We start from the raw sequence: 25,932 nt of genomic DNA, 5'->3' as shown, positions 1-25,932 counted from the left end.
AAACTACGGTGATAAACCGGACTGAGTAAGCTCTTGGCTTTGCCCAAGTGATTTGACCCGAATTGATATAAGATTTGTATAAGATCCTTTTATTGTACACCGGAGATAAGAATGTATTCGATCCAGAATCCAGTCGGTCCATATCTCGATCCAGTCCCATGGCCATTATCTTTCCTGGTCAAGTTTTTGGTACACATCGGTGTCTCTTCGAGCTCAGGATGACCGTAGCGGAACAAAAAAAAAGTGTTGTGGGATGGTTTGTCGTATGAAATCGCTCGGCGCTCAAGACTTCGAGTTTAGGATTAAACCAACAATCAAGCTGACCATGTTAGTAAAAGTAATCTGAAGAATCCAACTCAGAAACATACCCATAAAGCCCAAGAACTTCGCCGAAAATCAGGATAAGAATCATTCCCACGTAGACCCGAGACTGCTGCATGTACGCTCGAACACCCTAAACTAGCTGTTAGGGCTTCAATGGTCCTCTCACGCTGTTGTGCATAAAGAGTTCTTACTGCATCGCCCACAACTCCAATTGTATAACCAGCAGCCACACCCGTGAGACCAACTGACATCCCAGCGGCAAGATGCATGAAGCCTCTGTGCAGTGTTAGCTTGTTCCAAGCTCCACATCAGCCCAACTCTCGAAACATACGTGTACAAGCTCATATTGGTTGTTGGGCCCACTGCTTGCGCAATGAGCACAGCGATAACGAGACCATAAACCGCAATGATACCGGACATAACAACGGGAATGAGGGACTGCAGCAACGAACTCAGTTAGCTACCGTCTAATCCATCACGGAACTAGCAATCCTGGATAATTGGTGTCCTACCTTCATGATGAGATCAGCCCTATAGGTCCCCACACCTGCAATTCCAATGCCAGACTTTGCTGTGCCATAAGCCGCTCCTGCCGCTGTGAGATGGTAAGCTGTTTGTCCGAATACCTAGAACCTAGAGAGCTAGCTCCATCCACGCGAGGTATTTCACGTACACCCGAAGATCATCTGGAGGGAACTGTTAGTGTACTGTCGAATCGGAACAACCATATGAGGAACTCACTGCAGCGGCAATTCCAGCCTAGTTTAGGAAGCCTGTTAGTCTATCAACGCCAACGTTCTCGGGACCTTGAACTCACGAAGGAGAAGAACGGAGCGAACTTGGGCGCAAGCTCACTGTCTGCCATCGTGACGTTGGAGCAAGACCAAACTTGCAAATCACTAGTGATTTAAAAGAAGAAAATGAGGCCTGTTTGATACAATCAATATCAAGTACAGTGAGAAGTTCGGGCTGTTGATAGCTGGAGGTTTCGGGGCTTTGGGTGTTCCACATGGCCATTTCGCCCGCCGTAGTCCACGCCATTGTCTCGTTCTGGGCGGTGACGATACCGTACCCACTGTATTTCAGATGTCGGCTCTAAGCGCCCTATTTCGGGCACATCAGGAGTCTTTCTATTGAAATTACCATACCGGCCTCGCCGTCACCTTAGCCATCCTCGTTCTCCTGGGTCCCTCTCCCCCCCTCAGTTTATTACTGCATTTTCAACATCCAACTATCACCCTCACCTTCAACAACTCTCCTACCTTTGCCACTCACCTCGAATACTGGAGGATGCTGAGGGCATGAAATCGAAAGGAGCCTTGAATTTGTTGCGCTCACGGCTCCTGGCGCTTTCCCATTAATACCGGTTTGATATCGCCTTTAAATTCCCCATCCAGACTGAGAGGAGTTATGGAATCTTGAGTCCCATCAGTGCTTTGAGACAATCCATTATTTCAGGTCATTACCTACGGAATCTTTTCTCACGTTCCACCTCTATTGTTTCTCTCGTTGTCTACGATCTTGAACAGACCTCTTGCGACGCCCTGAACGCTCTCCACGATCAATCCGGATACCCCTTTCGCCTTCTTCGCATTCCGAGATAGATATAACTTGCGTATCTGATTAAACTGCCGCTAATCGTCCTCGATCGCTGATAAATCGTGAAAATGGCGGATTTGGGGGGCCAACGTAGCCGGAATTACCGGCCTCACGGACCCGCCTCGTCCACGCAGCGGGATGCAGCGTATTCTGACATCTTCGGAGGCGCACCACCCGCAGGACGCTCCCATACCATGAACTCGCAGACCCCACAATTCTCCCAGGCTCGCGCTCATACCATGTCGTCGCATGTCACACAACCCCAATTTCAAAGACCGCCGCCTCCGCCAACACGGCAGATGCCAAATGGACAAGGACCGCCATCGGCACCACCAAATGGATACCCTATTCCCCCACAGTCTGGGCAATATCAGGCCTACAATCCAGGGGCCTCGGCAACAATGTCTTCATATCAGCCCCCTCGACACAACCCAAATACCCAACAACGCTTTGCTGCCTATCCTCGACCTCAACGCCTCGAGTCAAGACCAAGCCCTACTCCGCAATACCCAGACCTTAGGGATTTCAATCGCGCTATGCCTCCTCCTGCGCTGAATTCTGATTCGTCCCGGTCAAGATCAATGGCAAAACTAAGCGGGCCGCCTTATCAAACCCCTCCAAGCAACTTCAATCACACATCTGCCACTGCCTCTCGCCGTGAGCAGTATCATGCTGGGGCCCAGGTCACACAGCTCGGTCGACCTGTCCCAGAAAAACATGCGAACGAACGAGCTATGTCTATGACTTCCTGGTCATCGGATCGGGATCCGCATATTATGAACAGCGGAAGGCCAATTCCACACCGCAGACCTCCGTCAAGTCACGACCAGCAGATTCCAATAAGGTACGACTCAACGATGCAGCCCAGTCCTGATGAGTCTGTTGCATCTCGTCAACCAAGCGATGCATCACAGAGATCTCGGACTATGTCCATGGCATCCACCGTTGCGCCCGATCGGACGATGAGCGTTCAAAGCCAAGCCACACAGGCCTCCTCCGGTCAAGTTACCCTTGTTTCTAGGGACTCGCAGCGGAAAGTTCCGGTGGTATATCCTGCATTACTTTCTCTCGTCGCTGAGGTTTTCAGGGAGAAGATCTCACTCGGCGAACGACAGAAAAACGGTCTCTCGTACCAGAATGCTTTCTCTGGTACTGATTCGGTTGACTTGATCAGCTCTATCATCAGAACCAACGACCGCAACCTCGCTCTTCTGCTCGGCCGTGCGCTGGATGCTCAAAAGTTCTTCCACGATGTCACATATGACCACCGTCTTCGAGATGCACCCGGAGAGGTCTACCAATTTAAGGAAACAATGGGAGAAGACAAGTCGACAATCGAGGTTAATGGTGTCTTCACCCTCTTAACTGAATGTTATTCTCCTACTTGCAACCGGGACACACTCTGCTATTCCATTGCTTGTCCGCGACGACTCGAGCAGCAAGCCAGGTTGAATCTGAAACCTCAGCAGGTACTGGGAACATCGGAATCCAAAACTGCTCTTCCTCCCGATGATGATGACGACAATGATAATCAAAAGTTGTGGATTAGCACAGTGCCCAAGGAGGTCTCGGACTCTGTTGACGATCACGAGAAGAAACGACAGGAGATTATCTTCGAGGTCATGTACACGGAGCGTGATTTTGTCAAGGATCTAGAATATTTGCGAGATTTCTGGATGCGACCATTGCGCGCTGCTGGAACCGCCACTCACTCCCCAATTCCGGAGCACCGGCGTGAGAAGTTCATCCGAACCGTGTTTGGCAACTGCTTGGAAGTTCTCAAGGTTAACAGCGCTCTTTGTGAAGCCCTGAATGCTCGACAAAAGGAGAGTCCAGTCGTTCAAACCATTGGTGACATCTTTTGTCAACATGTTCCCAATTTTGATCCTTTTATCAAATATGGTGCCAACCAACTTTACGGAAAGTACGAGTTTGAGAAGGAAAAAGCATCAAACCCAGCCTTCGCCAAATTTGTTGAGGACACGGAACGTCTCAAGGAATCCCGAAAGCTAGAATTGAACGGTTACTTGACGAAGCCTACAACTCGTCTTGCAAGATACCCGCTTTTGCTTGAAGGTGTTTACAAAAATAGTGCGGATGGAACTCCTGACAAGGAAGATATTCCGAAGGCCATCAAGCTGATCAAGGACTTCCTTTCGCGTGTCAATGCCGAAAGTGGAAAAGCGGAGAACCATTTCAATTTGGTCCAACTGAACGCTGCGCTGAAGTTCAACTCAGCGGACTATGTTGATTTGAAGCTTACAGAGGAAAATCGGCAAATGCTCATGAAGATGTCATTCAAGAAGACTACAGCCGATAGTTCCGATGTTACTGCGTATCTCTTTGACCATGCCGTCTTGCTAGTTCGTGTCAAAGTGGTGAATAAACGCGAGGAATCTCGAGTTTATAGGAAACCCATTCCTTTGGAACTGTTAGTAATCGCTCAGATGGAAGAGGTTATCCCACGACTGGGTATTGCCAAAAGACCTTCGTCCAGTCTCCTGTCCAACAAGACTGTCATCAACAATCCCCCTCCTGCCAAAGATGGCGGCCTGCCTATCACGTTTAGACATCTCGGCAAAGGTGGTTACGAACAAACTCTCTATGCAACGAGCGGCGCCACACGGCGGAAGTTTATTGAAGCAGTAGAGCAGCAACAACACAAACTGTGGGAGCGAAACAGCAATTTCTACAACAAGACGATCCTGAGCGAGGGCTTCTTCGCAGCGGTCAACCGGATCAACTGTCTTGTTCCGATTGGTGAGTGAAAAGTTTCGTATTCAAATAAAGTCTCACTCGCTAACTACTACTAGACGGAGGCCGAAAGCTGGTCTACGGGACTGATAATGGTATATTCGTCTCTGAACGCTGGCCCAAGGACAAAACTGCAAAACCAAGAAAGGTTCTAGAGGCCACTCAAGTCACGCAAATCGACACTCTAGAAGAGTACCAGCTGCTTTTGGTTTTGGCAAACAAAACCCTTTCTTCTTATCCAATGGACGCTCTCGATTACGTTGAGGGCCAGAACAGCATGGCAAAACGGCCCAAGAAAATTCAGGGTCATGCCAACTTTTTCAAGGCAGGCATTGGTCTCGGTCGTCATCTTGTCTGTTCGGTCAAAACATCGGCGCTGTCAAGTACTATCAAGGTCTACGAGCCGATGGACAATCTGGCAAAGGGAAAAAAGAAGTCTGCTGTCAGCAAAATGTTCCAGGGTGGCCAGGATACTCTTAAGCCATTCAAGGTTCGAACTATATCTCGCATGTTTGTAGTTCACTTCATACTAACAGTTTCACTCAGGAATACTACATCCCTGCCGAGTCTTCTTCCATTCACTTCCTGCGCTCTACTTTGTGCGTCGGTTGTGCACGTGGCTTTGAAGTGGTCAGTTTGGAAACAACGGAGACGCAGTCTCTACTTGACCAAGCCGACACATCTCTTGATTTTGTGGCACGAAAGGAGAATGTCAAGCCCATCCATATTGAGCGTTTGAACGGCGAGTTCCTACTCAACTATAGTGATTTCTCATTCTTCGTCAACCGCAACGGGTGGCGAGCCCGTCCGGACTGGAGGATCGCCTGGGAAGGCAACCCGAACTCTTTCGCCTTGTCCTACCCTTACATCCTGGCGTTCGAACCCAATTTCGTTGAAATTCGACACGTCGAAACAAGTGAATTGACGCATCTTATGACCGGCAAGAATATTCGCATGTTACACAGTTCCACTCGCGAGGTATGTCACTTCAATTTTCTTTTTTTGGGTCCCCGGGTGGCTTCTCCACGGGCTTTATATCACTGATCAAGCGCTGACTGGTTTTGATAGATTATCTACGCCTACGAAGATGAGCAAGGATATGACACTGTTGCCAGTTTAGATTTCTGGACCAACAAGCCACAGCCAGCCGCCACTTGATGTCAGACGGGTGCATACCACAATGAAACCCTGCTTGACATCGCCGCTGTCGCCCGCATCTCTCTTCTCGTAGAGCATCAGGGAGGTCTCTTTCTACGGTTATCAATGGCACTCAACCTTCACTGCATACACCATTGCAGCACACTCCTGAAGTTGTGACTGTCTGTACTTGTTGTCTGTACAACAGTTCAGGGGATCATCCGCATCTACTTCACAACACCAATTCCTCCCTTTCCTCGACACCAATCACATCAGATCGGGGTTTTTTTCCCGTCATTTCTACGCAATGTACAATGGAGCACAAATACCACTTCTTGCGTGTCTGCTTTCTTGCTTTTCACTGCGTTTCGTTTTTTTTTACCCTCTATGCTGATTGCATATGCCCCTTTTTTTCTTCATTTTAAAATTTTTTACCTTTTCTTCTTTGGCTCTTCTATCTCCCGATGGCTCTGTCTCCTTCCACATGGCCATATTCTCGAGACATCTTCGTTCTACCTGTATCCTTTTGAGTTTGAGGCATCTTTGTCTGTTATACTTCGGAATCCCATTAATGTGAACGGCACCATTGCATTTCAGATGGGGAGAATTGTAGTAGACTTGAGTTTGGTTGGTTAATGTGATTAATACAATCATAGTATTCGATCTTCTTTCACATTCTTTTTCCATCGCTCTCTGATGTTAGCATATTGAAATAATATGTATACATCAAGCAATGAGATGTGTATCTCCATGTTGGTAGCCCAGAACTTGGTGATTGATCGACGTGCAGCAATTTGTACAATGGAATGAATAGCATATAAACTGTTCTTCTATTGATTTAGACCAGCAGACAGGGAATTATGAAATTAGGCAGAACTTAATCGCTTTGCTGGTGAAGCCCTAAACTTGCACATCTTTCTTCGCCTGACTTTAAGGTCGAGCAAGCCCAGAACAAAAATTTCAATCTGTGTAGATGATTTTCCAGGTGGACGGCTTGGCTATAGCCATAAACCAAATCATGCTACTACTCCCTGAGATAGTACACAGTAACTGACTAAAGTAGCAAGCGAGCTAGTCAAGTACTTTTTCTTCCTCAATTACTATCAAAGGGGTTAGGAAGAAGGCGAGGAGAAAGGATAGATAAATGAGCAAGACAGGAGACAGGAGCCACGAACGCAAAAAAAAACAAGGGAAGAGGGAATATTGCTGCGCTGCGGACTTTGGACAAGAACAGGAGAGGAAGCAGAGAAGAGGAGGAAAGAGAAATGATACGGCACCATATCACGGAGGCAGCTGGGATGTGACCAAAAGAGAAAAAGAAGGAGGATGACCTGGGCACGACAGAAAACACGTGCTGGAAAGAAGACAGTCACCGGGTTGAACTCGAGCGAAACACATCGAGGATCGGGATTCCAGAAACTGGCAAAAAGAATTCCCAACTCAACATAGTTCGGTCTCCCATTGTAAGTGAGAAGCATTGCACCCACAATTCGCGACCGGAGTGCCGTAATCTATGAGTGGCCCATCCCCGCAGAGGTAAGAAGAAAAGAAGAAAAAAGCTATTAACGTGAATAAACAGTCAATATTATCCCATAAACAAAAGCCAACTTGTCGGTGCCGTGAAAAGTCCTTGTTGGCACAAACGGTATCACATGCGAACCGGCGCCCCGCTGAATGAGCCACATCGTCGACAGGGTATATCTAGGCCTCTCCGTTGGCTGCTTCGCCGACATTGCCCTGGCTTTGCTGCTCCCGCTGCATGCGAGCCTCGATCTCTCGGAGCTGGCTCTCGCGAGCCAACAGCTCCTGTCGCTTCTCAGCAATCTCACGCTGTACCTTGATTTCAATCTCACGGAGCTTCTCCTCCTCGCGGCGGAGCTGCTCCTCCTTGAGGCGGTGAGACTGGGAGGCAAGATCTTCGGGGTTCATAGCAGAATCATAGCCACTGCTCATTCGCGTGTTAGCAAATTAATCATCGAGATTTATAGTATCAAGAGAAACGTACCCAGATCCAACATCGACGCTCTTGCTGAGCTTCTCGGTACGGTAGTTCTCATAAAGGAAGTCGTGAGTGATCTCCTTCAGATCAGCCAAGTGACTGTGGAGCAAAGCGCTACGGATAGCCAGGAAGTCTGAGTGACGAGGGTTCTCAACCTCGACAACACCCCATGGGTACTGACGCGCGCGGACTTTCCGGTTGTCAATCTCAACAAAGTCTTCGGAGCCGACAATGGCGAAGGGCATCAGTCCACGAAGCTCGGCGTTCTCCTCCACAGTATCCTCATCATCCTCCTCGATGTCGTAGGGGAAGTTGTAAACGGGAATGCGGTAGTGTTCAATGTCCTCCATGATCAGTTTCTTGGACTCGGCCAATTCGGCGGGGGTGAGCGAGTCGGCCTTTCCGATGACAGGAATGACATTAACACGGGGAGAGAGGCGCTTCATCAATTCAATATCTAGTTCACGGAGACCGTGACCGGTGGGTGTGATGAAGTAGAGCAGAGCGTGCACTCTGTTATCCCTGAATCGAGGGTTACGCTTAATTCGCGACTCCTCTGCAAGAATATCATCATATTGACGCTCGAGGTAACCGACAATCTCGCCAAAGCTATCCGAAAAGTCAGTCCATGAACATGTGTGGGGTATCCGTGGGTACGTGCCTGGCCTCGTTGTCAATCTGGTCACCAAATCCGGGGGTATCGACGATAGTCAGGGCGATGCGGGTTCCTTCCTCGTCCAACTCGAGCTCTGTCGTCCCGGTGTCAGTATTGATAGCTTAATGTAAGCGCCGTGCGCGGGGGACGGTTTCAACTGACCGACAGTCACGGGCTTAATACGGACACCCTCTTCAAGGTGAGCATTGGCAGCATCATCGGCATCCTTGCCCTCCAGAACCTGCTTGCCGCAGAGAGTGTTGACAAAAGTTGTGCGACCTATTGCAGAAAGGAGAACCGGTTAGTCCCCGGAAAGTCAAGTAATTCGTTTAGAACATACCTGTTCCACTGGCGCCGCACACCATCAAACAGAATTGGATACCCTTCTTGACATTCTTCTTGCGACGAATCTTGATCTACCCGGAACGAGTACGGGCATGCAATTAGCTTGGGAAACTTTTTGAGAAAGCGGGAAGCTTCCAACAAAAGGGGAGAATGTACATACCGCGTTGAGGGCTGACGACATTGTGAGCTAAAGGAAGATTAAAGAAGTGTGATCCGGAAAAAGAAGCCCAAAGCAAGGAATTAATAACGAGGAGGAAGGGTGTGAAACTTGGCTCTCCTGAGAGTCTGGAGAGAGTAGGGGGGGAGGAAAGACAGTTCGTGTTTCCCCCTTTCCCAAATAGGTGGCCAATCACGGGACAGCTCTTCTTATCCAGTCTGCTACTTTTCACTACTACAAAACCTCTTGATCAGTCACAATGGATTGGTGGATTTCGACGAAAAAACAAGACGCATTAAATAGTCAATCCAATGCTTAGCATTCCCCCTATTCCCATGCTTAATATTGCCTTGATCCTCGTCAACAAACTGAAGTAGCAACTCAGGGGTTGATCAAAGTGGGTCGCTGCTGGCAACCGTTCGATTATATAATTGATGGCCTGAGGTGTCGATGTGGATCTTGCCCGCATTGCTCTTATCGATTAAGAAGCTCGGGGATGATCCCAGACATCCTATGAAGCCATTTGAACCATTTGAACCTGGAAAGATCCTTTAAGACCTTAATATCAACTATTAATTAGGCTTTGGGGAATTCGCTATACATCATCTATCTCCAACTATCTATCCGATCAAAAAAATCCTCCTATGAATTGTTAACATACAGCGATGAATACCCGCCAATCCATCGATGAGTCCACCGGGCCATATTCACTCTCAGCAACATTTAATCACGATAACAGCTGCTTCTCAGTGGGCTTAGATACCGGGTTTTGTGGTAAGGGAAGTTTCAGTCATCTGCCACGGGGAACCTTGGAAGAAGCTAGCTTATGCCATGAACTATGGAAGCCGAGGCTGATCAACGACTCGAACAGTATACAACGCCAACCCTTGCGAGCTCAAGGTTTTGAGAGGTAAGCGGTTGATCTTCAAAGGTCGGGCATAAGCCAAAGATGAAAAGGTTTATTCTGACTACCTTGTTTTCATTTAAGATTTCAATGCGGGCATTGGGGTTGCGGAGATGCTTGGCCAGTCAAACTACTTAGCTATTGTCGGGGGTGGAAAAAATCCCAAGTTCCCACAGAACAAGGTAAGCAATCATTTCTAGCACGACTTATGGGTATCTAAGCTCACAGGGATCCCTAAGTTGATTATATGGGACGATGCCAAACAGAAAGCAGCCATCACGCTTGAATTCCGCACCTCCGTCCTCGGTGTCCGCCTCTCCAAATCAAAAATCGTCGCTGTTTTATTGAACAGCGTTCATATATTCTCATTCTCCAATCCTCCCCAGAAACTCTCTGTCTTTGAGACATCCGACAACTTTTTAGGGCTGGCCTGTCTCGATAACAAGGTGCTGGCCTTTCCGGGTCGGTCCCCGGGCCAAGTCCAATTGATTGAGCTGGAGACCAACAATATCAGCATCATACCCGCACATAGCACACCGTTGCGTGCTATGGCCCTAAGTCCCAATGGGAGTTTGCTGGCGACTGCGAGTGAGTCAGTAGGTTCTCTTGGCTGAAATCATCTATGGGTGGTTTATTAATATTTGTACAGGGAACTTTGGTTCGTATATTCGCTACAGGGAATTGCACCAAGCTGGCAGAATTGCGACGCGGTGTTGATCACGCAGTGGTTTTCTCAATTTCCTTTTCGCCGTCCAATACTCTGCTGGCAGTAACATCTGACAAGTCCACTCTCCACATCTTTGATATCCCCCACCAGCAACCCGTCAATCATCGCAGTCAGTCACCGTCACCAGCATCCGAGGAAGCAGCTCCTAGCCAGAAATGGGGAATCCTTGGCAAAATTCCCCTGCTTCCTCGTGTCTTCTCGGATGTTTATTCATTTGCCAGCGCACATTTCGAGATTGGCGAACAAGCCAACCTGGGCTCCCCGCATGTCCCGCCGATGGGGCCATCATTTGGTCGACCTCAAATAGGCCTCATAGGCTGGTACGATGACCAGACTCTGTTGGTAGTTGGCTCTGGGAAAGAAGGGCGTTGGGAGAAATTTGTGCTTCGAGAGGGCGAGGAAGGAAAGAGATACTGCTCGCGGGATGGCTGGAAAAGATACCTTGGTTGACCGAAGAACAATCTCCAGTAGGTCACAACAAGGGTTGCAGTGTATCGCACAACAAATAACGAACACCTTGTCCGCAGCATCCAGCTTATTATCAACATCAAGCTTGAATCATTGCATCGCTTTCTGGACTGGGGAGCACTCTTATTTGGCCCAAGATGACCCAAGTTGCAAGGAGAGGATCTCAGCGAGAAAGATTTGTAGCAGCGTCGTAGACAACCGTGGGGGACTTTATATGATAATATCTCGTATAGCTTTCAATGGCGGCGATCGTGCCTATCTCGGTCACTGCGGTGTCTTCGGGACTCGGGCGAGCGCGAATTCCTTGGTGATCGGTCCCTTCTGGATTTTTCTCCCCTTTCGGGTGACCTATAGCGAGATCGCCTCTCCTTGTCTAGAGAACGATTATCTCGATGTCTACGCTCACGAGGGGAGCGGGAGCGGTGTCGGCGGTGGTGCCGGCTTGATCGTTCTCTGCTGTCATCGCGTCGTCTAGATGACTTCTTGGTGCTGTTCCACAACTGAATTGCAGCAGCGACCTCTTCTTTCTTCTCCTCGATGAGAAATTCCTTCATCGGGTCTTCCTCGTCGTGGTTCCGAATCAGTTCTTCTAGCTCCTTCTCCTCTTTCAGTATCGGTCGCATTTCTTCGAGTTCTCTCCGGTCATGCTCCTTGACCTTCTTGTTCTCACTAGCAGCCGAATCTCCCATCAACTTGGCGACATTGTCCTGCTCTTCCTCATCATCCTTCCGCTTATAGCGCGCATGATCCACCCGAAGCAAGCGGCCCATGACAGTTGCACCGCCGAGGTTATCCACGGCAAGATCCGTGCTGCGCTGGTCCTCATATTTCAGAAAGGCAAATCCCTTGCTCTTGCCTGTTTCCTTGTCGCGAACTAGATTGACATGTACCGGTTCTCCATACTGCGAGAAAATCGCGATAACGTCACCTTCCGATAGATCAAATGGAAGCCCTCCGATGTAGATATAGGCTGTGTCGCGGTAGTCTGCATGCCATGATGCCTCTGGGGGTCTGTAGGTGGAAGATAAGATTGTCAGCGGGAAAAAGAGCGTTGAGAGATCTTCATGTTCCAACTCACATCGCATGCTCAAGCTCGCGCTTATTGAGCGCCTGGACCTGGCGAATAGAATTCATGGGGTAAAATGCGTGTGAGAGAGAAACATTCAAGATGTGGCAGAAGTTGGAGAGAGAGAAATGTGGAGACCCGCGGAACCGTAATAATCAATTGTTTACGGAGACGCACCTTCATAGTGCAAACTAGCCCCCTGCTCGACGTGCCAGAAAAAGACCTTCCTCTTTTTTGGTGACTTACAATCCGAAATCCTTTCGCAAGAAGGGTTGTATTCACCGGGGCCAACATTTACCTATCTCCCTCGGGATTCCCCTGACACTGCGACGCTGCTTTGCCTTTCTCCCCCTCCGCCTCCACATTTCCACGCGCACAATATTTCCGCTGTGCTACGGTAGAGACAAACATTTGGAAGGATTTGGAAGGGTTAATGCCCTTTGAGGCATAATAGGACTACACACAATGTCCTCCAGTCCGAATCCTGGGTCGAAGGCAGCCGGAACGAGCAGTCGACCAACGAGCAAAGATGGCTCCAAGAAGAACATTTGGTCCTCTCTATTAGATACTGTTGCCAACGGCAAGCGCTTGCCTGAAAAGAACTTGCTAGTGCTAGGTTAGTATCAGTTTCGTCCGAGCATTCCAGTCCTGCTCATCCTCAGTGCTGGTTCTGTCTTTCAATTCTTGGATATGTCGCTGATAGCTCGGTGATAGGTGGCACGCCGGACAGCCAAAGAGAATTTCTAGATACTTTTTCTGCAGATACGTCTGCAGACCCCAGCTTAGCAAATGACAAGCGGAAAGGTAAAGGGAGAACACCACCAATCGCCAATCAGTTTGCGCTTGGATACACATATCGAGATGTCCTCGATGCGGATAAGGAAGGTACAGGGAAAATGCCCTCTTTTCCTAATTTTTCCTATGCTAATGCTCTTTTCATGCAGATACTCTGGCCCGTGTCTCGGCCTATCTGCTTTCGGAGCCTTCTCCGTCATTTGCACCTCTCCTCAAACCACTCCTGACTCCCAAGTCCGTCCCGGAAACACTAGTTGTTATCTTGATGGACTGGTCAGACCCATGGACATGGGTTCGACGGCTAAGAGAATGGACCCGTCTACTGCGCTCTGTGCTCGTTTCGCTTGACGATGAAACCAAATTCGTTATGGAAGAGACTATGACGGAATGGCGCGATCGCAAAAGGGGAATTGATCCCAGTTCTGCAGCTGCAGGCGGCATGTCAAACTCAAGCGGTCCGGTCACAATACCTCTAGGACCTGGTGAGTGGGATGAGGGCCTCGGAATCCCAATGTGTGTTGTCTGCCAAGGGGTACGTAAACTATTATCCGGAAATCAATTTCTGGTAAACCGTTGCTGACCTGACTCCTCGATGTTCTCAGGCGGATAAGATCGAAAAACTGGAGAAAGATTATGGATGGCATGAAGAGCAGTTCGACTTCGTTCTCCAGTTCCTCAGAACGATTCTTCTGAAGCGTAAGGAATTTATCACCCTGTGTTTGGCCATTTTGAGCTCTTTTCTGACCCTTAGACAGACGGCGCATCGCTCATTTATACTACCCCATTTCTTGCAAACTCTCTTCAGGGCCTAGTTCATTCTTCTCTGGGCATACACTCTCTTTTGAAAAGAGAATCATTAAAACATAATGTGATTGACCGAGACAAGATCCTGGTGCCAGCTAACTGGGACTCGTGGGGTAAGATCCGAATTATTCGGGAAGGATTTGACATGGAAGGAGTATCGACAGCGTGGTCAATTGAGATCCAGGATCCTCCCGAGTCAATCTATCAATCCACCGACGACAACCAGCAGAGTGAGAACAGCCCAACAGAAGAAGGCACAAGCGCAGTGACCATGTTCGAACAGACGATCACCGATCCCAAACGAGGCGCGGCCAACCCCAATGGCAACACGACCAAGATTGAAATCGAGACCACTGACCTCCAAGACTTCTTCGCTGCCCAAGTGGAGAAACTAGAGGAACTCAAAGCCAAGGATGAAAAGGAGAATTCAAATCAGCCAATCCCCCAACTAGAGATGTCTCCCATGGCCGACGAAGGCAAAGTCAACGATCACATCGGCCCTGTACAGTTCAACATGGGCGGAATTCAAGTGGACGCCGATGATATGTTGAAAAAGCTTCGGGTAAGCACCCAACTAGCGTGGCGTCAGCACCCTTCCCGGACATAGCTAAACATTATCCCCAGGACCGTGAGGCTAGCCGAACCCTAAAGAAAGAGAGCCCATATGCAGGCACCGGCGGCAATGATGAGAAAGCCCACAACCAAGCCTTGGCGAACTTCTTCGCTGGCCTCGTCAAGAAACCTGGCCCAAGTCCTCGTGGCAGCCCCTCAGCTTGATTCATTCTTTTCTCACTGTATTTTAGTTATTTGTGCGTACATGATACAGGGGCTGGAACTCTCGCTCCTGGCGATGGGCTGGGCGGTTTGATATATGGAGATGAAAGAGCTCTTGGGGGCCTTTCACCGCACATTTGTGAAGGAGAGGCAGTCGCTCTGTTATCACTCTAGCAGTGACGGGGGGCCCCATGGCTTTTTGGCAGGTGTTGGATAATGATACCAATAAGATGTCTGTGATTTGTTGATCTAAAGATCTTCCTAGCAGGAGAAAGGACGAAACAACAAGCAGATGTGTATGCTTCCTATTGAAGTTACTATTGTTAAGCAATGCCCTAAAATGCTTCTTGATAGAACTGAAGAAAAAAATTCTCGTAGTCTTTTTTGCTAAAATTTGGTACCATTCAATCCTTTGAAATACACAGAAAGACAATTCAAAAGCAAGAGCAATATTCGATCTTCGATCGAGTTTTACTCAGCTCCCTTTCAACACTCACCAGTTCTCCCACACGGCATCAGGCAGAACCTTGCGCATGATAGCCCAGTGCTTGAGCGCACTGCGATCCTGGTACTTGTACAACCTTCCGACCTCCTTCGCCCACAGAAGAGATCTGCCAGCCTCAGGCCAAGAGGCAAACATGGCAGGGTCGAGTTCGTGCTTGGGAACCAGATAGCTTTCACGAGACTTGCTGCGCAAGAAGTCTGCCGGCACAGGGTCACGGAATTGAATCGGTGTGTTGGAGCTTTTCTTGCAGAAGAGAACCATGTTGGTGAAGTCGGTGTCTTCGTCCTCTCCGGCGGGTTCTTCGCGGAAAATGCGGCAAGATGGGAAGACCGCCTGAATAGTGCGGACGACGAGACCGGTTGGGTAGAGCGTCAAGTCACCAGCGTAGTTCTATATTTTCAACGTTAGTGTGTGGTAAAATGAAGGGCTTATTGTTTCATGTGACTCACGATAGCAATGGCACCATCTTCCTTGAGGAGCGAGTGGAGGCCTGAGAGGAATTCGTATGTGAAGAGTTCGGCGGGCTCGGCACCGCCGGTGAATACATCGTGGACGATATAGTCATACTGGGGTGTGTTTGGGGAGGATTCTGCCTTCTTGACGAATTTTGTGGCGTCTTCAATGACGGGGATGTGGTTGGGCGGAAGGTTGAAATACTGAGTGGCGAACTTGTGCACGACAGGGTCGATTTCGACGATGGTAGTTTCAATGCCGTGTTTGATGAGTGCAGATGGGGTGGTGCCGACTCCAAGACCACTGTTTATTATCAGTAAACTGGGTAATTGATTGGGTTTCCATGTTTCTTACATGATCAGAGCCTTGCTGTCTGCGTCGATGCGGGGAATACCATGGTCCGGCTCAACCAGACGGACAGCCTCGAGCATGGCGAAGACAGCATAGATAGGATCTTCAACCTCAGGCTGGTAGCCTGATGCCCACTTGGTCCACTGTCCACCGAGCAGACTGTGATCGCAGCGCATAACCCGGAATCCGTCATTCTGATTTTCCAAAACAGAAATGTATCCTGTGTAAGCTTCTTGTCGTGCCAAGAGAGAGTAACCTTCGTGTTCAATTGCAGAATTGACACCACTAATTCCAGCGAAATGGACATTTGAGGTCACTGAGAAAATTATAGAGGGAATGGCCAAGACTAGCCATTTTGATGGGATGAGCGCAGCGTAGGCGGCCGCGAGGAGTATTTGCATGCCGACTCTGGTAAAAAGTACCGAAGTCCCAACAATCCATGAAAGAACAAATTGGGCAATGTGATCGCCAGCTGAATAGAAGATATACGTACCTATCAAGGGCACATGCTCAGCGATCACGTCGCCCTGCGCTTCGAGTCTCAAAGCAGTCTGAATTTGCTTTCCAGCATAGGCGACGGTCAACAGCACCAGAGGATAGTAACCGCAAAGCTCTGTGATCACTGGGCCTGTGGGGTTGCCAATTTTAGAGCTTTGCTGCTTGATAAAGTACTGGAGAGTCGGAACCCAGAATGCCAACACAGGGAGCATGAAACCACCGAGACGGCCCAGGCGCTTGAGAATTTGATCCTTAAGTAGCCATCCGACCCCACCGAAGATGGCTACTCCAAAATTATGGAAGATATGCGCGGGGAGTGATCCATATGTTGGAGACAAGACAAGCTTCGAAAGGGGCGAGTAGAAGGCAAGCAAGATCAGCAAAACCACGCCGGTAGTGAACCGGCGGACATCAATGTGTCGCAACATGTCCTGGACAGACATGATTTCCAGCTGATGCAGTTCTGGATGTTAGGGAAATTAACCAAGATGGAGCATCTGTAACCTTTTTTAGCAATCTGACACTGTGTCCTTGTCTCCTTTCCCTCCTTATTGCAATAAACATTCAATGAATACTGAAAAGGTACTTGGAATCAGATCCTTGACTTACGCGTTCAAAATAGAAACATATTAAGATAATCTTCAACAAGAAAAAAAGTTATTGCGGAGGTGAAGGCACTTTTGCCGCCGAGCTCCGCGTTCCCAACTCTGTCATCTCCACCTCCACACTCTGAAAATACATCAAAGATGCCACATTTCCCAAAGGATTCCGGATTCACGGTCAAAGATGCGTCCAGCGCAAAAACAGCTGTCACTGTCAAAAACCGTCGCAAGCGGTATCTGGACTTCCACCCAGAATACTTCTCGGCGGGGCTTGAGCTAGCCGGTCCGCCTGCTCTCTTCTCTCCCATTGCCAGTTGATTATTTTACACATTATCTACCCAGGTTTATTTCTGGTGCCAGCTGGCTTTGAATGCAGAGGCGTAAAAGAAAGAACACAGTGCTAATCCCGCTCGATTCTCCATAGACCCGTTACTATACGATCGCCTCATCCGCAGATTCCAGACAACGCAAGAAAGAGAGGCCGAGGGGCGAGCGAAGGGGTTCTCAGGTGTTTTGGAAACTGACCTCCTGCGTTCTGAAGCCAAGTTGGATGCGATCTCAAACCCGGACCCTAACGCCATGATGAGCTACACTCGCGGTCCAGATGGGGAAATCCTTGCCGAGGACCGTGACGAGATACCCCCAAATAAGGAGGAAGGCGAGCGACTCTGGCGGTGGGAGATGGGATTGCGTTTCATGCAAGGCAATGACTCTGATTTCGACTACAAGACTGTTGATCAAAATGACGAATACGATGACCACGCGGATGAGCAAGACAGATATTTCGAGGACGAGGAGCCTGAATGGGTGATTGACGGCATTCGCGAGGACGACGCTCATCCAAATCTCCAGGGTGAAACAGGCATTCAGGATTTCTGAATTCAGAGAAACTTGTTGCACATGTACCTGAGATGTGAGCTATTTACGGTGAAGCTTGCTTGCTGGTTACTGCTGTAATATCGCTCGTGGCGGTCTATCTGACATCACTCGGCTACGTCTGAAATATCTCGCCCTCCAGCAGCCAAAAGAGGAGCTTGACCCTGCTTTCAGGTCTCCTATTCTCCTACCCCATTGACAGCTTCGTGTTGCCGTCGAGATGTAGATGTCGGCATAATCACATGTGTCTGCAATGGCCGCTGGTTTCCACGAGCTACTATCCTGGTTGAAAGTAGTGCTCACACTGACACCATCGTTAAAAACTCTCCGTTGCTTCGAGGACATTCGTGGCTTCGTGCTATTCAGCTACTGGCTCTTGCTAATGAGCCTTGTCTGTCGACCATTTTTGACCTTTGAGGCTTCACTTCCGAGTGAACACATTGCTCTGATTCTTACTGGCCTTTTAAATAGTCGGCCGCTTATGCGGCCTTGCGCTATTTTTTTGCTAGTCCTTTGTTGACAACCTTTGGTTGATTTGTGGCAATTTCCAAGACAAATAGTAGAAACATATCTACCCAAGCTCGCAATTTAACTTTCCATGACCATATTACAATTCCATCCGATGAGAAATGAGACTTCAACAAACTAGTATGCACAGAAATACCAGGCACTTGTCCTCTTGTAATCTATGCAGAGTCAAGCCTGAACCTCATTGCTTACTAATCAGGCGGCACTTTTTGCCAAAAGCGCAATGGCCTTCTCCCTGAGCTTGAGCTTCTGAATCTTTCCACTTGCTGTCTTGGGGAAAGGCTCCAAAGGGCCCAAGAAGAAGACATGCTTCGGAACTATAAGCAAGCAAAACATCAGCTCAGTCCGTCGGACAGTTGTTAGGATGAGGGAAGACCTGCTAAAAATAATGGGAAGTGATGCAGATTCCCTAGCTGGGTTATGACTTACTTAGATGGTTGCTAAGCTTGTCACGCACCCATTGCTGAATATCCTCAGCAGTAAGTGTTTTTGAGCCATGGTCCCGAGGAATAACAAAAGCAGCCACTGCCTCGCCATATCTCACATCCGGCACGCCGACGACAGACACCTCTGCAATGTCGTTGTTGGCTAGCAAGCAATTCTCGATCTCCAGGGGGTGTATATTTTCGCCACCGCGGATGATCAAATCTTTAATCCGTCCAGTGATAGTTATGTATCCATCTGGTGACATGGAGGCTTCATCTCCGGTCTAAACCCGTGACGTCAGAGGAAAGAATTTCATCAAAGTCAAAGAACAGAATAGTGAACTCACATGCATCCACACCTTTCCAGAGTCATCTGGAATCATCACCTCCGCGGTCTTTTCTGGATCGGCCCAGTATTCCTTCATCAGCAGGTACCCGCTCACTGCTAACTCACCCCGTCTCTCTATAGGTAGAATATCTTGCTTGTTCACCGGATGCACAATTTTTGCCTCGACATGTGGCATGAGCTTTCCGACGGAGTAGATCCGCTTGTCAATGGGATCATCTGTCGTTGTCATAGCCGAGACAGGGCTCGTTTCCGTCATTCCATAACAGATTGTCAATTCGGTCAGATTCAGTACTTTGTGCAATTTTCTCATTACCTCGGGAGGAACACTGCTTCCAGCAGCGATACCCGTGCGAAGATGCTGGAATCTCTCGCTAGAGATTTCTCCCGTCTCGATCATACTCAGCTCCTCGAGGAACATTGTCGGCACACCGTGCAGCGCGGTACATCTCTCTTCTTGTACGGCCTCTAATGTGGCACGAGCATTGAAGGATTCGCTGGGGAAGACGATGGCCGAGCCGTGGGTAGCTGTCGCCATATAGCCTATTATACCGCCAAAGCAATGAAACAGCGGCGGTGGGCAACAGACAATATCATTTGGTGTGAGAAGCATGCGGTCACCGATCTGAGAACCGTTATTCAGGATGGAGCGATGGGTGAGGCAAGCCGCCTTGGGCATTGATGTAGTTCCCGACGTGAACTGGATATTCACAGTTTCATCCGACGAGAGATTTCGAGGAGGAAGCGGGCGGCCGTCTGCATTTAGTTGGGACATAATTGATGCATACGACGTCAAGCTTTTGTAGGCAGATACATCCACGCGGCCTTCAGAGTTGTCGACCATAATGACATTCTTCAGGGATGGGACTAGTGCAGACTCCAGGGTTGATTTGTGCAAGTTCTCAATAAGGTCACCTAGTAAAGGAAGATTGCTGCGTGGTTTTTTTCGGGGCATATTGGACTCTGCGCTGATTAAAAGATGACTAGATTGCAGGTGGCCCAGGGCCGCAATCACTTGTGCAATATTGAAAGATGGGTTTAGCGGAACCTACAAGATTATTAGACACGATGTCCCCTGCCACAATGATCGGCCCAACTTACCAAAATGGCGCCAAGCTTAAACAACGCGTACGTTGCCTGGTCACAAATATTAACCTTGCTGTTTCCCTCATGAGTATTTTCACAATCCCGCATCGTACCACAGCGTATTCCATCGAGTTCCCAAGCATGACTCCAACCCGCTCTCCCTTCTCAACGCCTACTGATTCTAGCCCCCGAGCAAGAGCATTGCTCCTTGCGTCTAGGGAGACATAGGTCGCTCGATCCTTCTGATGTCTCGAGATCACACTATAACGGATGGTTAGCATCTTAGAATCTCAGTTGACCAATCTTGACTATTCTCACGCTGTTCTGTCTCCGTATTCCGCAACAATCTTGGCGAAATGGTCCCCAACTGTGGACTCAATCAAGGGTGGCTAAATTGAAAGCACTATGGTCAGATACATATTGCTACCCATCAATTGACTTTTTTTTTTCAGTGCTGTTCTTGAACAGAAAATACTCACACCTGATGGCCCACGTGCATAGCTCTCTGTCAGTAGTCCTCTCTTGACCAGGGGTGCTTGCTGAAGGACTCTCCTCCATCCAAACACAGACTGCCGAAAGGATGTACGGCCTCTCAGGCCAAGGCCTGTGAGAATCCCGCTGTAGCTCATGGCTCTTATTCCAATGCTAACTTGACCAACGTCTCATGACTCTGCCTGAGGGCTGCAATTGACTGTGTCAGCCCCGAACAGGGCACTACAACAGGTAACAGGTAAGGATTTCAACCCAAATGAGCTTGGAATAACAGGTGATAGCAGCCGGTCCGCGGAAAGTATAGCTTTCCCCGCAGTTTGGTGCGGGGATCCCGAGGAACTACCCGACGTTATTCACCCCATCACCTTTGTATTCGTGGACACTACTCCGTACATGTTTCCTACATTTATCAAAAGAAAGTAAGGAAATGGTAAATTCAAAGCTTTGCTATCTTTATCATTTTTCAACTCCAAAATACAAAATATATAACCCATCAGATGATTAGACTTTTTCTACTCAATCCCAGACCCATCACAGTGCCCGCATAGGCAGGCATAGTCTGCAGAACTCCAGTACCTATCACCATAGCCAACAGTGATCTCTTCAAATGGTAGAATATCACGAATGGCCTCAAGTGTGCAAACAACTCGGTCTCCAATGGTGCGAGTCGTGAACTGCGTCGAGGGCCGGCACGAGTGGCTGACATAACGGGTCCAGTTGCCAAACTGGTGGGGACAAATTGTACATAAATTGCGGACTGAACCCTTATTCGCATTGATTTTATCATCGCTTTGTGTCAGAGGATATACCTCTTCTACGGAATCGGGAAGAAGCTCACCCATGAAGATTTCGAGAATATCACCGCGCATAAATCTCGTCAACGCTCGAACACCAGTACCGGTATTAGGGTATTCTCTCAGCTCAACCAGTTCTCCTGCCCGAGATGTCAAGCGGCAATCGCAAGAAGCGGGGCTGCCGCATAGAGCACATTCGCATCCAACATTGGTCGAATTACCATTGGGCATTTGGCGAAGCGTCGGGTCCTGTTTCCGACCACTCCACTTCTTGGGATCATAGATACTCTCGTTAATGTGCTCTTGTAACTTGCCGTTGTAGGTGGGCTCTTTCAGTTTGCCGTCGAGTGTGATGATGGTGTGGTGGGGGTGGTCGACTTTCCAGGCCATGTGTGTCTCAATGTCGGCTTTCATATCTGGCAGGCCTGGGATAGCGCAGCCCTGGTGGACCCAGAGAATATTACGCCACTTCAAAGTGCGGCTGTGCGCAAAAAGTTCAATGCTCAAGAAATTTTCCTGAATCTTCTGGACCAGGTACCCCCAGGTTCTATCGTCGGCTTCTTTGATACCTCGTCGGAATGCTTCGGCATGGGAACAGATAGCAAACATCTTCCATCCGAGCGCAGTAACAAACTCGAAGAATCTGCTGTTAGGTGTGACCAGTTGAAACTCACCACGTTCCGCCTTGAAGGATTCCACGCAGGACATGTAGTATCCGATTTCCCGTTCCACAAATCCTTCTGTGAAGACAAGAAGGTTGGAGAAAGTCTCTACAGGACCATAAACTTTCTCTGTCGCAAGTCTCTCAAGGTTGCAGTAGGCGTTAATGTCATGATACACGGCTAGGAGGATATCAGTAGCTTCCTGGTTTGCAGTCTGGTTTAGCGCCTCCTCGGAGCCCCAGGGTGGGAAGAGCTTGTAAATATCGACAGGAGGAGTCGGAGCCTTGCTGGTGGTACGTCTGTTGGTAGTCTTCTTGTTGATGGGTTTGGGGGCATTGACCATTTTGGCCTTCTTGGTTGCCTTGTTGCGTGTCTGAGCCATTTTGATCGCTATATAATAGAATATTTGATGAAGGTCTCTAAAGTGAAAGTGAAGGTGAAATGCTGGCTGTTGTGATGAATGATGATCTGGTGCGGGAGGGAAGGGTCTTTATACTCGCTCGCCTCAACTCTCAGACAATTCAAGTGCTGTAGTACTATCTTACACTGCTTTGTTTCAACCGTAAATAGTATTGTGATGTAAAGACCGTGAGCGGGCCATCCAAACATATGAAAGGGAGACAATGTTCTCCATAAACACAAAACAAGTTCATTGTAAACATGAACTGGTCCGACCGATGCACCTTGTTAAACTCGGAATAGGCTTAGAACTGAAAGAAGTTTCTGAGAATTTCCAAGCTTGTATATTTTAGGCTCAAAGAAGAGAACAATCATGGCCGGAGGACAAGGGGAAGCACAAGAAGTACAAAAGAGACGTAATTAGTGGAATGACGCTTGGCGTCATGTGGTGGGGAAGCTCCGCGACTTTGTCTTTCTCTTGTGCCTTTCCCAACTACGTTCAGTCGTCATTTCCTTTGTTCTATCTGCTTTTTGCATTGCCATGCTTGTACATTGATCTATTGGTTTCCAATTCTAGTGCAGAACCATACAATATGGCCTCCGAACCGACCGAGGAAGCTATCACCAACTTTGTCAGCTTCACAAGCACAACACGCGAGCAAGCCATAACCTTTTTGAAGGTGGGTGACTGAAACTGGGCTGATAAATGACATTACAGCTAATTTTTGCGTACAGGGAAACAACCTCGATTCACAGAAAGCGATCAACGCGTACTTCGAAGATCCGACAGGCTCTCAGCTGAAGGTAAATTTGGCGATGCGCAACAACTCCTGGCTATGGTCTAACATTTCAAAGCCGATTACTAGTTACTGGAATGACAATACCGACGCTTGTACGATCACCTTCCTTGTGTGAATTCGGTTTGGGAACTAACATACTCCGCCCCCAGCATGGGATTTTGCCCAACAAGACAATGCGCCACCGATGCCAACGACAGTACCACCCTCTCGCCCTCCTTCCCGAGCAGACATACGCGACCAAGAACCAAATTTGGGATATCAAGATTCTATCGCGATCGCTCCGAAAGGTATCATAATCTTGACGTTTTAACTGTAAGAGGTATGCTAATTTGCTGTTATTTGACCACACAGATGGTTCCGGACAAGGTCTCAGTCTGGCAGAACGCGAGGAAAAGGAATTGCAGCAGGCAGTTGCTATGTCTTTGAATTCGGAGATAGGACAGCAGGAAATCGGGGTGACGCTGCATAAACAGCCGCAATTCAATAAAGCAACCCGGGATCATTACGAAGAAGGTGCCTGGGCGATGACCCTATTCAACACGTCCTCCGAAGAAGTCATGATTAGCCCAGACCCGGAAGATCGCAAAAGAGTAGAGGGCGAGCCTGCTTTCATCCGCCCGAACCCTAACGGCATTTATCTAGGAGGGCTTTTGACAATTCTCCACAGCATTCCCCTTGCCCGAGAAGCATTGCTCTTGCGGAATAAACCGCTATTTGACTACGGCTATGAGTCGCAGTGGTGGAACGGGCAAACGATCAATCTTCCAAAGATTGTCACGGTGAATGATGGCAAGACTGGGGATCGCGACTGGGATGACATAATTCATGAGACCCAGCGGCTGATGGCCTTTATGGATACCACGAAACGTGCTTTTGGCAGCAGCGACAGCTTAGCAAAGATCAATAGCATGTCGTCCTTATCGGTGGATTCAGAGGAGATCGTCACCAGGTTTTTGGAGGCTTGGCATGGTGCAGCCACTCAAGCAGATCCTGAAAATCCACTTGCAACCATATTCACGTCGCATGCATACAAGAAAGAACCTTGGTACGAGTTTTCTCAGCACGATACCAGGGAGCTCTTCACTTTTGATCCTCCGGTTGAGCAGGACAATGACCAAACGCTCTATGACGTTTTGGATTCGGCTTTATGGTCTGACAGACCGGGGAACGAGCTTGACGACGCCTGGCTTGAACACTTAGCAGAGGTGCTAGTCATTAGACTCGATGCTCTTCAAAAACCAAACCCCGTGGGTGTGGGCATTCATTCTGTGTTCTATCCAGATCGGTATCTTGGCAGCTGCCGAGATTTGGCTCGTGAATTTCGTGCAAAACGACAGCAGATACAGGGAGATGTGTTGAAACTTGAACAACTCATTCATCGCTACACCTTCCCACGGGAACCCATGGGCAGCTCGACGATCACGGAACTCCTTGAGCAAGCTGCTCAGGCGGTGCCAGTAGTTGCGCGGGAGCAAGTGAGTGAGTCTGATCCATCCAGCTTCGGGGCAGTAGGTTCGGAGACAATGCGAGTCGCAGAAGAATTGAGAGCAATTGCCACAAACATAGAAGCCAAGCTCAAAGGTAAAAACTGCTGTTGCTACAATGCTCATATTATTGGCTAACAACACGAGCGCAGAACTTGAACTTAGAAAGCAGAGTGCCATGGAGTCTCTCCGTGAGATATCAAAGACACTTACCGAATCTCCCAAATCACCTTCCGAGCCCCCTGGTCACAAGTATACGCTACGAGGCGTATGCACTGAACCGCATGTGACTTACGTTTTATCAAATTCCAGAACGATTTCCCCTGCCCACTTGATGGATATGGACTCGGACACTGAAAACAGTAATGACTACCAGTGGTGGCGTATCAGCTTCTCGGTGGAAGATGGAAAGACCCGACAAGCCGAGAAAAGAAAAGCCCAAGGCAACACTACACCGACACAGGATGGCGAAGTTGTTGGCTACACCACTCGGAAAGTTCAGGAGATTGAAGTCCTCCAAGCCGCCCGTGAAGAGTGGAGTTCAGTCTTGCTCGTTTATGCGAGCGAGAATGCAGTGAATGCACAAATTGAACCTGCGCCGTCTCAGCTTCAGGTAAGGCGCACGGCATCTCTCATATCGGTCTAGAGTTTCCGGCTAACTGAAAGCAGGGCTTCGTGAACACAGACAATGATGCTTTTGCCAGCGAATTCGAAAATACCCCTACCATAATATTTAGTGACCAGGAAGATTCCTGGGCGGAATCGAACAACGCAGAAACCCAGCACAAAGAACAGCAGCCTGAAATGTCAGAGAAGGCCGCACAGGTGAATGTTTTTGACTACGAGGTCTCCAGGTTCGACGACGACCCAAACCCCAGCCAAGAGATGCAGGAGAAGGGTGGAGCGAGTCTCTTGGGCCATCGTGCCGCAACTAGCTCTATGGCGCCCACTGCCTCGCAAGCAGTTCCAGGGGGGAACAATGGAGATGATGCGGACATAGCACATCATCTTGAGCATGTGGACTAGCATTGAATGAAGCATGCGGGGAAGCCTATGAATTACGATTGAATGATGAATACATATTTAGAGGCTGTAGAGCAATATCAAGCTTCGGCCATAAGCT

The 25,932-nt window shown here is 48.7% G+C and overlaps 11 protein-coding genes across 11 annotated transcripts; 5 read left to right on the top strand and 6 right to left on the bottom strand.

Annotated features, from left to right (window-relative positions):
- Positions 1-282: 282 nt before the first annotated feature.
- Pdw03_7171 (ATPase, F0/V0 complex, subunit C) lies at positions 283-1,189 on the bottom strand (the record flags this gene model as incomplete). The annotated part of the gene is made up of 8 exons (XM_014678682.1): positions 283-319; positions 369-454; positions 516-600; positions 656-762; positions 837-919; positions 998-1,010; positions 1,066-1,083; positions 1,142-1,189. 8 exons carry the CDS (start codon positions 1,187-1,189, stop codon positions 283-285), a joined length of 477 nt encoding a protein of 158 aa, XP_014534168.1.
- Positions 1,190-1,991: 802 nt separating this feature from the next.
- Pdw03_7170 (Rho guanyl nucleotide exchange factor (Rom2), putative) lies at positions 1,992-5,835 on the top strand (the record flags this gene model as incomplete). The annotated part of the gene is made up of 4 exons (XM_014678684.2): positions 1,992-4,683; positions 4,737-5,167; positions 5,224-5,655; positions 5,746-5,835. 4 exons carry the CDS (start codon positions 1,992-1,994, stop codon positions 5,833-5,835), a joined length of 3,645 nt encoding a protein of 1,214 aa, XP_014534170.2.
- Positions 5,836-7,515: 1,680 nt separating this feature from the next.
- Pdw03_7169 (Septin AspA, putative) lies at positions 7,516-8,994 on the bottom strand (the record flags this gene model as incomplete). Its single annotated transcript, XM_014678685.1, has 6 exons — positions 7,516-7,759; positions 7,820-8,422; positions 8,475-8,562; positions 8,631-8,747; positions 8,809-8,878; positions 8,974-8,994. 6 exons carry the CDS (start codon positions 8,992-8,994, stop codon positions 7,516-7,518), a joined length of 1,143 nt encoding a protein of 380 aa, XP_014534171.1.
- Positions 8,995-9,635: 641 nt separating this feature from the next.
- Positions 9,636-11,051, top strand: Pdw03_7168 (Phosphatidylinositol 3,5-bisphosphate-binding protein, putative; the record flags this gene model as incomplete). Its single annotated transcript, XM_066101579.1, has 5 exons — positions 9,636-9,744; positions 9,842-9,880; positions 9,959-10,056; positions 10,114-10,470; positions 10,524-11,051. 5 exons carry the CDS (start codon positions 9,636-9,638, stop codon positions 11,049-11,051), a joined length of 1,131 nt encoding a protein of 376 aa, XP_065956662.1.
- Positions 11,052-11,232: 181 nt separating this feature from the next.
- Pdw03_7167 (Nucleotide-binding, alpha-beta plait) lies at positions 11,233-12,203 on the bottom strand (the record flags this gene model as incomplete). The annotated part of the gene is made up of 3 exons (XM_014678687.1): positions 11,233-11,417; positions 11,476-12,080; positions 12,148-12,203. The coding sequence occupies 3 exons, from the start codon at positions 12,201-12,203 to the stop codon at positions 11,233-11,235; spliced, it is 846 nt and encodes a 281-aa protein (XP_014534173.1).
- Positions 12,204-12,600: 397 nt separating this feature from the next.
- Pdw03_7166 (Cytoplasmic dynein 1 light intermediate chain) lies at positions 12,601-14,511 on the top strand (the record flags this gene model as incomplete). Its single annotated transcript, XM_066101578.1, has 6 exons — positions 12,601-12,751; positions 12,850-13,020; positions 13,080-13,462; positions 13,533-13,626; positions 13,686-14,296; positions 14,359-14,511. The coding sequence occupies 6 exons, from the start codon at positions 12,601-12,603 to the stop codon at positions 14,509-14,511; spliced, it is 1,563 nt and encodes a 520-aa protein (XP_065956661.1).
- Positions 14,512-15,001: 490 nt separating this feature from the next.
- Positions 15,002-16,758, bottom strand: Pdw03_7165 (Spermine/spermidine synthase family protein; the record flags this gene model as incomplete). Its single annotated transcript, XM_014678689.1, has 3 exons — positions 15,002-15,403; positions 15,463-15,769; positions 15,821-16,758. The coding sequence occupies 3 exons, from the start codon at positions 16,756-16,758 to the stop codon at positions 15,002-15,004; spliced, it is 1,647 nt and encodes a 548-aa protein (XP_014534175.1).
- A 303-nt stretch (positions 16,759-17,061) lies between these two features.
- On the top strand, positions 17,062-17,796 carry Pdw03_7164 (coiled-coil domain-containing protein-domain-containing protein; the record flags this gene model as incomplete). The annotated part of the gene is made up of 2 exons (XM_014678690.1): positions 17,062-17,200; positions 17,342-17,796. 2 exons carry the CDS (start codon positions 17,062-17,064, stop codon positions 17,794-17,796), a joined length of 594 nt encoding a protein of 197 aa, XP_014534176.1.
- Positions 17,797-18,516: 720 nt separating this feature from the next.
- Positions 18,517-20,807, bottom strand: Pdw03_7163 (AMP-dependent synthetase/ligase; the record flags this gene model as incomplete). The annotated part of the gene is made up of 7 exons (XM_066101577.1): positions 18,517-18,638; positions 18,751-19,030; positions 19,094-20,140; positions 20,194-20,229; positions 20,292-20,439; positions 20,497-20,567; positions 20,658-20,807. 7 exons carry the CDS (start codon positions 20,805-20,807, stop codon positions 18,517-18,519), a joined length of 1,854 nt encoding a protein of 617 aa, XP_065956660.1.
- Positions 20,808-21,182: 375 nt separating this feature from the next.
- Positions 21,183-22,508, bottom strand: Pdw03_7162 (AMP-binding enzyme, putative; the record flags this gene model as incomplete). Its single annotated transcript, XM_066101576.1, has 2 exons — positions 21,183-21,427; positions 21,509-22,508. 2 exons carry the CDS (start codon positions 22,506-22,508, stop codon positions 21,183-21,185), a joined length of 1,245 nt encoding a protein of 414 aa, XP_065956659.1.
- A 610-nt stretch (positions 22,509-23,118) lies between these two features.
- Positions 23,119-25,835, top strand: Pdw03_7161 (UBA-like; the record flags this gene model as incomplete). Its single annotated transcript, XM_014678692.1, has 7 exons — positions 23,119-23,205; positions 23,261-23,329; positions 23,381-23,417; positions 23,475-23,612; positions 23,677-24,906; positions 24,962-25,422; positions 25,479-25,835. The coding sequence occupies 7 exons, from the start codon at positions 23,119-23,121 to the stop codon at positions 25,833-25,835; spliced, it is 2,379 nt and encodes a 792-aa protein (XP_014534178.1).
- Positions 25,836-25,932: the final 97 nt, after the last annotated feature.

Source organism: Penicillium digitatum, chromosome 2 (assembly GCF_016767815.1).
Source record: "Penicillium digitatum chromosome 2, complete sequence".
Taxonomy (NCBI): domain Eukaryota; kingdom Fungi; phylum Ascomycota; class Eurotiomycetes; order Eurotiales; family Aspergillaceae; genus Penicillium; species Penicillium digitatum.
The sequence above is the reverse complement of the archived record's forward strand: the minus strand, read 5'-3'. Positions and strand labels throughout refer to the sequence as shown.